At 43.6% G+C, this 9,908-nt stretch overlaps 1 protein-coding gene across 1 annotated transcript in view; it reads right to left on the bottom strand.

The window, feature by feature from the left end:
• Positions 1-364: 364 nt before the first annotated feature.
• Positions 365-9,908, bottom strand: part of LOC121864021 (claspin-like) — a 25,669-nt gene continuing 16,125 nt past the window's right edge. Inside the window, exons 2-3 of the mRNA XM_042362898.1 lie at positions 8,696-8,953; positions 365-7,866 (exon numbers count right to left, since the gene is read on the bottom strand). Of these exons, the coding sequence (XP_042218832.1) occupies positions 2,263-7,866; positions 8,696-8,953 (5,862 nt within the window). The 3' untranslated portion in view covers positions 365-2,262. The remainder of the gene's footprint in view (positions 7,867-8,695; positions 8,954-9,908) is intronic.

Below are 9,908 nucleotides of genomic sequence, written 5' to 3'. Positions count from 1 at the left end.
GCCTTCACTAGGTACCACAGGTTATATTTCTGCGTTGTTTTTTTTTTTGCTCAGACTTGGTAACATTTGTAATTACAGGTTTACAATTTTTGGTTTAATGTATTAATAACAAGATCATGTGTGGCAGAAGAGTAGTTTAAAAGAGAGTTGTTGTGTTTTACCGACTTTACAAAGAAATCAACGTTAGGTTCGGTTGATTAATGGCTAGTACTGAAAGCGTTGATGTTGTGGTAATATTTCAGAACGTTGCTGTCCGATATTTAGTCAACTTTCTATTGTGATGTATTTTCTAATTTATTTATTACTAGGATTTTATTTTTATTTTTTATTTTTTAGAACGAGCTTTGATGTATGAGAAGTGTGGTTTATTTTTTTTTTTCAGGGAATTCATATATTTCTTGAGAACATTCGTGGTCTTTTTGAGAACGAGTTTCATCATTAAACTTGAGAACATTGATAACTTTCTTAAATAAATTGGTATTAGTGTTTTGTTTAGATTGTAGTTTCGTTTAGAGAACGCAGTGTATTCTTTTTTACAGCACTCGCTTCCATTTTTTAGAACACCTGAGTATTTTTTTTCGTTGATTGTGGCAATATTTATAAAAACATAATTTCTCATTTGGGTAAAATTTCTGTGTCTTTGAGATCGTTATGGTGGCATTTTGAGAACATTTCTAGAATTTCAAGATCGTTAGCATCATTTTTGAGACCGCTAGCTTCATTTGTGAGACTGGCTCGAGTCTAAGAAACTTCGTCCATCCCAGAGCACTGAGGGCCTTGATACAAACAACTACAGCAGCTGCTACAGAATCATTGTGACCTGACACCTCTGACCTGATAACTACCAAGATCTACAAACATCTCTCTCTACCGGTAAAAGGTATTTGGGTGAAATTCTATCGTAATGCTCAAGAGTAGAACTGAGGTTGTTGACTTGTGTAATATGATGTTCTAATGCAATGCCTAGATGAGTACTGCAGTGATTAGTTTGTGTGTGAATTTTTATCGCATTGCCCAGCGAAGAACGGCATTTATTGTTTGGAAAAGGTTGTATCTACGAGCGAACTGACAGACGGACAGATAGACAGACGGACAAGTATGACATCTACTTCCCCCCAATGTGTCTATTAGATCAGGTAAATAAATAATAAGGGTGTTATTGCTTTAAAACACTATCACATCTACCCAGATGGTGAGTAAGTCGTTCCTTCACTGGAGATTCAAAACCTTCCTCGGATCCAACTAGTACATTATTCTCCTAGGTTCGTACATCAGACGAACCAACGCCAGCACAGGTAGTTAAACATTCCTTGTGGCTGTTCACCTCTTATCAGCAAAGGTTTATGTTGATTTAGACAAGAGAACACTTTTGTCTAATGTGCCTGAGGTGGCTTAAGTTTTTCACCAGCTTAAACAAATCTTCCTTCCTGTTATTAACTTCCATGAAATACGACGTACATAAAATCATTCACAAAAGAAAAGTCGACGAAGAATATACCGAGATAAGATAATACTGTTTGCTACTGATACACACACACTTATCTGGTCCTTAACTGAACCTCTTAGGCGACATTGTCCTTTTCACCACTACCAATAACGTGTTACGGAATAAGAGTCATCCGTCGTGTGAGGTACAGGTTGTGTTGATGGTAATGTTCTCTATTGTCCACCGAATATTCAATAACCTCTCTGTGTCCGCCACCTTCCAGTATACCTCCTTCACCCCTCTCGTGATACACACAGTCTCCCTCCTTCCATCTTACACATCAACAAACACGTCATTTGTCTTGTTGCCGCACGACGATCACAAACCCAACTTAACTCTGTGTTTAGATTTATTTCATCAACTGCGGCCTTTATTTTTTGTTTTAATATCTTGATCTTGTATATAATATCCATTAATGTGATCTTGAAGGTCACGGAGTTATTTCATAATTATGTCACTGAGCAAAAGGTGTTGTGGTTCCCTGTGGTACACGTTGAGACCTTATGGGTGGAAACTGAGCTTCCGTTCAATTAACAATGAAGATATAACTGTTTCATGCATTTTTTTTTGTACATGGTGAAGAAGCATTCTCAATTTGACATAGAGAAGGCAATTAATTTATAGCTTACATCTATGAAATCATATATATATATATATATATATATATATATATATATATATATATATATATATATATATATATATATATATATATATATATATATATATATATATATATATATATATATATATATATATACTGTATATCACATCATCTAGTTGGCCACCAGAAGCTGATGAGATGTCTTTGCATCCGGTTCCCCGCCGTCTTCGTCACTTCCAGCACCGCTCCCCTCGTCCTCTGGCCCTGATACATTGAATCTCACGACGTTGGTTGACAGCGACCCCGTCACCGTGACCTCCTCTGGCACCTTCAGAAGTGGCTTTTCAGTAGTAACACTTTCCTTCGACGTCTTCCTCGTGACCTCTTCCGAACCCTTCATCTCCTCCGTCGTGGACGGGTCATCGTTGACGACTCTTTTCTCCTTGTTTTGATCGACTGTGATTCCCATCATGGTAGTGTGAACGAGGTCCCTCAAGGTTAGCATCTCCCTCGATTCTTGGCTCCCTAGAGGCTGTGCTGATTCACTCCTAGTCTCGGTGTCGTCTCCAGCAGCATCGGACGAGGCATTGTCGTGGTCGTTGTCGTGATCTGATTTGTTTGTTCCTGCAGCGTCGTCCAGAGAATCATCATCCTCATTATTATTCTCGTCTCTTGTTTCTCCTTCGTCTTCATCATCAGAGTTATGTGTTGGTCCAACCTTTAGCTCGCTGTTCTTCTCGGATTCTGAAACCTCTGATGTGGTTTTCAAAGCAAAAGAGAATTCACTCTCAGTTTCGGTGTTTGGTTTGGTACTGTGTTGTTCGTCTTCTGTTTCGGATTTAGATTCGAGTTCTGGCTCGTCTTCTGCTTCGGGTGTTGATTCAGGTTCCGGTTCGTCTTCGGCTTCGGGTGTTGATTCAGGTTCCGGTTCGTCTTCTGCTTCGGCTTTAGATTCGATTTCCGGTTCGTCTACTGCTTCGGGTGTTGATTCAGGTTCCGGTTCGTCTTCTGCTTCGGATTTAGATTCGATTTCCGGTTCGTCTTCGACTTCGGGTGTTGATTCAGGTTCCGATTCGTCTTCGGCTTCGGGTGTTGATTCAGGTTCCGGTTCGTCTTCTGCTTCGTGATTAGACTTGGGTTCTCTATCGGGCAATGATTCAGGTCCTGCTACAAGGTGATCAGTAGGTTCTGGTTCAAGGTGTGACTCAGATACTGACTCAGATTCTGCTTCATGTTCAGGTTCGGGTTCAGACTCGGGTTCTACTTCAGAATGAGCCTTGACTTCCCTTTTAGGGTGAGATTCGAATTCTGTCAGGGGTTCTACTTCATGTTCCGACTCTGATTCTGCTTTAGCTTCTGCCTGGGGTTCGGATCCTGGTTCGTTGTTCGATTCGGCCGTGGAAATTGTTGTTTGAGCACTGTTTGGTTCTTCCTCTGGTTCGGTCGTTGGTTCTCCTTCATGTTCAAGGCTTGATTGGTCTTCAGCTTGAGGTCTTCGTTCCATCTTATGCTCAGTCTTAGGCTTCATGACTGCTTTCCTGGTCTTATTGTCACACTTTCGCCGTTTCGTGTCAGATTCAATTTGTAGTTGACCTTCGGGTTTGGATTTTGGTTCTGATTCTGGTTCTATTTCAGGGTTAGACTCTTGTTCGGCATCGGCATCAGACTTCGGTGGTTCAGTTTCAGTTTCGGATTCTGATTCAGTTTCGGGTTCAGACCCTGATTTGCCATCGGGTTTAGACTCGGTCTCATATTTAAATTCCGGCTCTGCATTGGCTTCGTGACCTGAGTTGGCTTCATCATTCATCCGAAGTTCTGTTTTTGGTTCAGACTCTAATTCTGATTTTGGTTCGTTCTTTTTATCCTCATCCTCTTCCTCCTCCTTCTCCTCCCCCTCTTCTCCATTTCCCAACTTTATTTCTGATTCAGGGTCGGATTGTGGTTTGGTTTCGGTTTCACCTTCGGGTTCATTTTTCTCATCAAACGATTCAGAGGATTTGGGTGCTGAAGATTTCCTGACGGTAATTTCCTCTTTCTTTGGTGCATTGGGATCAAGACCCTCAATCAGAGTGACTTCAGCATCCATTTCGAAACCCGGATTATCTGCGTCGTGATCATCAGCTAACGCTCTATCAGACTCAGCTTCAAATTCTTCTGAAGTTTCGCCGCTGCCATGTTCGACTTCGGCTTCGTGAACCTCAACATTCGGCGTCTCTGGGTTGTGTTGTATTGGTTCAGACTCGTGTGTTGCTCTAATTTCCAGGTTAGATTCATGTTCGACGTTCTCAGAGACTGTGTAAGGTCCAGGGGAAGGATTGGCTTCAGAATCCGGCGTCTCAGTGGTCTTTTCCTGTTCCATGGGCTGTTCAGAATCATCCGAGTCAGAATGTGTTTCATTGTCATCATCCATCTCATGTTCTGAATCTTCCTGATCCTCAAAATCAGAGACATCCTGGGATTCTACGTCAGCTGGTTCAGATTCAGTTTCAGGTTCGGCTTCGGATTGTAGTTCGTACTCTCGGTCCTCAGCTGTAGTGGTACCAACAGGTGGGTCTTCGTCAGAGTTATGATTAGTATTTTGGTGTGATTCATCTGTCGCCGTTTCTTGTGAGTGAACACTGGTGAGCAACTGAGTCTTCGGTGTCAGTTCCTCTCCTGAATTTCCTTCATTATTAGCCTGTGACTTCAGAGCTTCGTGAGTGGCCTGGTCCTCTTTGGGTTCTGAAGCCTCAGAGTCATGCTCAGCTTCTGTATTCTCAGCGACCTCCTCAGAGGAACCTCCATCAACTTCACTATCACTATGACCTTCATCCATCAACGGTTCTTCAACATTTGTCTCTTTTTTTCCTTCACTCATGTTCATATTCGAATGTTCTGCCACTCCCGAGTCATCATCATCATCATCATCACTATCATCATCACCATTATCTTCATGAGCATCGTTACCTTCTGTAGGTTTTACATTTACGTCATCGTCGACGTTCTGTTCTCCTGGTGTAGCTACAACCACCAGCTCTTTCTTGTCAGTTGTCGTTTCTTCATCTTGTTTACCTTCCCTCGTCATCTCGTTATCATCGCCGATTGTCAACACAGGTTCTTCATCATCGTGCACTTCCTGTTGTGTGTCCTCGCTGCCTTCTTCTTCAGAGGAATTTTTGTCTTTAACTTCCACCTCAGGTTGGGTATATTCACTTACTGTTCGCTTGCTGGAACCTGATGCAAATGATTTTCCTGAATTATAGGACATGTCTTGATTATCTTCGTGGCTTGAATCGTTCTCGTTGTCGTCAGGTTTTTGTTCGTGTAAATCACCATCGTCAGAATTCTCCTTGGATGAGTCTTCATTTATGGCACCGAGCTTCTCAAGAGCTGCTTTTATTTCACCTGATTCTTGACAATCACAAGGTTCTGACTCAACGTCGGGGAATTTGTGATCATGAGTGGTATGGACTGAGTCCTTTCCGGGGTTGCCATTCGTCTCTGGTGACTCAGGCACTGGTGAGTCGTTGTCCCCTCCTTCAGGTGGGGTACTGCTACTTCTCAAGAAGATTATATCATTAAAAACATCTCGGAAATTCTCCGGGGGAGTGTCTGTGACAGGCGGGTTCTGGTGTGAGTCTTCTTCCCCCTCCACTGTTTCGTTGTATTCCTTCTCCATGTCCAAAATAGCTTGTATGTTGTTAATGTCGTCTACGTCGGTGTCGTCCATGTCTACGCTTCGAAGCATGCCGGGGTCGACACTCACCTTGACGTGCTCACTCTCGCTTGTTATCTGGTCTGTCTCGCCATCAGATGAGGCCTCGTCACCTTCGTGTTGTTCAACATCTTCAACAGCTCCGCTCTCCGGCTTACTTTCGTTTTCAACTCCTCCTTCAGCCTCGTGTACAGGTTCTGTCACTACTTCGTCTTCGGGTTCTGACTCGAGAGCTGTTTCAGGCTGTGATTCATGGTCGGTTTCAGGCTCTGCTTTGGCTTCACCTTCCTCTTCGGGTTGTACATGAGGTTCGGCTTCAGATTCTCTCTCAACTTTCTCTTCGCCCTCTACTTCAGGATTTGTCTCAGTATTGGTTCCTGGTTCGGCTTCCGGTTCTACCCCAAGTTCTGAATGAGTTTCTGGTTCTGGCTCAGAATTATCTTCGGGTTCGACTTCAGATTCTGTATGAGATTCGGTTTCAGGTTCAGCATGAGGTTCAGCTTCAGGTTCTGCATGAGGTTCAGCTTCAGGTTCTGTATGAGATTCAGGTTCAGCATGAGATTCGGTTTCAGGTTCAGCATGAGGTTCAGCTTCAGGTTCTGCATGAGGTTCAGCTTCAGGTTCTGCATGAGGTTCAGCTTCAGGTTCAGCATGAGATTCGATTTCAGGTTCAGCATGAGGTTCAACTTCAGGTTCTGCATGAGGTTCAGCTTCAGGTTCAGCATGAGATTCAGCTTCAGGTTCAGCATGAGGTTCAGCATGAGGTTCAGCTTCAGGTTCAGCATGAGGTTCAGCTTCAGGTTCAGCATGAGGTTCAGCTTCAGGTTCAGCATGAGGTTCAGCTTCAGCGTTTGATTCAAATTCAGCTTTAGTTTCTTTTTCGACTACCGATTCTTTCTCAGACTGGTCTACCATTACGAGTTCAGACAGGACTCCACCTCCTGATGTCGCGTCGTAATCACTCTCTTGTTTCCCTTCAATTTGACCTACTGGTTCTGCCTCAGCCTCCAAGTTCTTTTCCACTATTGGTTCTGAACTTGTCTCCTCTTCACCTTCCTCTGGTTCTTCGTCTGCAGGTGACTCTTCCTTGGCCTCTGGTACGGATTCAGAATCAACTTTTGGTGAGTCATCCTCCGGTTTGGTTTTCGTCTTCTGTGCAGGTTCGTTGTCCGTCTCAGGTGTTTCTTCGGCACCGATCGGCATCACCTTGAAATTGGCAGAGACTTCAGCTACGGTGTCCACCACGTCCTCGCCAATCACTGGAGCCGCGTCATCCTCACTCTTCAGAGTCTCGAGTTCTCTTCCCGCCATCTTCTTGACTTGGGCTTCATCAGTTTCGACACCGGGTTCAGCGTCCTCTTCGCCTGAAGTTTCATCCTGGGTTGGAAGTCCTCCACTTGACTTTGTCTCATTAGACTCTAGAAGTTCTCTCTGAGTCGAAGCTTCCTCCTCTCTCTCCGGGGACGCTTCCTGGACTGGCGGAGATCCTTTGTCGTTTGTATCACCTTTGGTTTGAGGTCCTTCCTGGACGTGAGGTTCAGTCTCCTTTACTGGAGAATCATCGTGGGTTGGAGAATCATCCATCGCTGAAGAATCATCGTGGGTTGGAGAATCATCCATCACTGGAGAATCGTGGGTTGGAGAATCATCGTGGGTTGGAGAATCATTCATCGCCGGAGAAGCATCGTGGGTTGGAGAATTATCCATCCCTGTAGAAGCATCGTGGGTTGGAGGTTCATCCATTGCTGGAGAAGCATCGTGGGTTGGAGATTCATCCATCGCTGGAGAAGCATCGTGGGTTGGAGAATTATCCATCGCCGGAGAAGCATCGTGGGTTGGAGATTCATCCATCGCCGGAGAAGCATCGTGGGATGGAGATTCATCCATTGCTGGAGAATCATCCTGGGTTGGAGACTCATCCGTCGTTGGAGAATCATCCTGGGTTGGAGACTCATCCGTCGTTGGAGAATCATTCTGGGTTGGAGACCCTTCTTCAGCTGAGGTTTCCTGTTCATGATCCTCAGCAACAGTTTGAGGAGCCTCGACTGAGCCCTTGACGGGAGGCTTGTCTACGACCCCATCCTGTGAGAAGAACCAGAGAGAGAATTATATTTTTAAATATATTAAAAAACGGATTAGCTGGAGATTAAGCATCCTAATTTATTCCACATGAAGATTAACCACCCTAACTCTACCCCCACCCCTCCATGTAGAGGTAGGTGTTTATTCTTCAATTGATTAAAAAAAAATATATCAGTTACCTTTACAGCCATCGCGTTAATACTACGTTGTCAATTCCTCAGTACTGGGAACACAAATTAGGTAACGTCTGAGTGAATATAACATCATATACGAGTTTCACTAACATTTTAGATAACAGAAAGTTAGTTTTTAAGAGTAAATGATCTATCCCAACAAGATTCTTACCCATTAGTTATCAAAATAGTTTTGTGGTGATTAGACTTAGTAAATTGTCTAAGTGGAACCCATTTGTATTTTTTTTTTAGACACAGCAACTACTGAAGCTCATAAACTTGGTGGCTGTGATAGTAATGCTCAAAAAACCAAAACGAACTCTCTTGACATAAAATTATTCATATATAGGATCACTTGAAGATTAGCTCCCCCAGTATAGTTCACCTGCTGATTAAATACCCTCCTTTAATATTACCTTGGAGGTTAAGTTAGGTTTGGTTAGGTTGTATTTGGTTAGGTTAGGTTATATTTGGTTTGGTTTGGTTTGGTTAGGTTTACTTAAGCTAGATTATATTTGGTTAGGTCAGGTTAGGTTGGGTTGGAGTTTAGTCAGTTTAAGTTAGGTTAGGTTCGTTTTTAGGATGGTTAATCTTAAGGTTAAATAAACTGGGATACCTTAATCAATGTAAATAATCAGTTCATCACCGTGACTCACCTGTCTAGGAAGGTCATCAGCTGGGATAGTGGGGGACTCCTGTGGGATGGGCTGAAGTGTCGTGGTGAAAGGAAGAGGTGACGTGAATTTGGTAGTGGAGGAGAGTTTGCCAGTACTCTTCCTCCTCCCCATTCCTAGGTAAGAGGACACTAGCGACCTGCCATTACGGACTCCAACCACCTCATCATCGTCTGTGTATGAATCCAACCTTGGCTTATGTTGTGGTCGCGCCCATACCACCACCGCCCATACCACCACCTGTAAAAACATCAATTCACGTCTTGATAATAATTGGTGACCAACAAGACACAATATATCCTTAGCTGTTCGTTAGCTTTACATATAGGAAGATAAAAAAATTACTTTGTTTTGATATATTCCGAAGCTTTAACACACCTGTGGGTATCATAGCAATACACCTGCGAGTACCTTTTGGAGAGAGAGAGAGAAAGGAAGAAAAGAGATAGACAGAAAGAGAGAGAAAGCAAGAGATAGACAGAAAGAAAAAAAGAGAGAGACAGAAACAAAGAAAAAGAGAGAGGTTAAAAATAAACAAGGTACGTAATTTGCTTCATGTGAGGAGTGACCACGGACGAATCAAGGTCAGCAAGCGAGGCGAGGGGCCACCAACCTCCTCCTGAGGTAGAATCCACGCGTATACGGGCACAGTGCTGCGTTAATTGGTTCTGGTGAGTCCGATGGGTGAAGTATGATCAGTTAAGTCACCGTACTCAAGGGTTAACACATTGTACTCAAGGGGTTAAGTCACCGTACTCAAGGGTTAACACATTGTACTCAAGGGGTTAAGTCACCGTACTCAAGGGGTTAACACATCGTACTCGGGGTTAAGTCACCGTACTCAAGGGGTTAGCACATTGTACTCAAGGGATTAAGTCGCCGAATAACCACCATCCCTGCCACCATCACTACCACCATCACTGTTACTACCATCCCTACCACCACTGCACTATTACCACCATCCCTACCATCACTATCACCATCCCTACCACCATCACTATCACCTTCCCTACCATCATCACCACCATCCTATCTCAGGTTCACAAAATATACACCGTACGGGTCTTTGAGAATAAATATATACCTGGACGTCCATGGGTCACGTGTGAGGTGGTCATAACATTAGCAGGTCGATGATGCTGTCCACCACCACTACCATCCCTACTACCACCACCACCACCACTTGCCTTATTAC

Source organism: Homarus americanus, unplaced genomic scaffold (genome assembly GCF_018991925.1).
Source record: "Homarus americanus isolate GMGI-L3 unplaced genomic scaffold, GMGI_Hamer_2.0 scaffold36849, whole genome shotgun sequence".
In the NCBI taxonomy this organism is placed as follows: domain Eukaryota; kingdom Metazoa; phylum Arthropoda; class Malacostraca; order Decapoda; family Nephropidae; genus Homarus; species Homarus americanus.
Note: the sequence above shows the minus strand (reverse complement) of the source record. Positions and strands in the feature narration are given on the sequence as shown.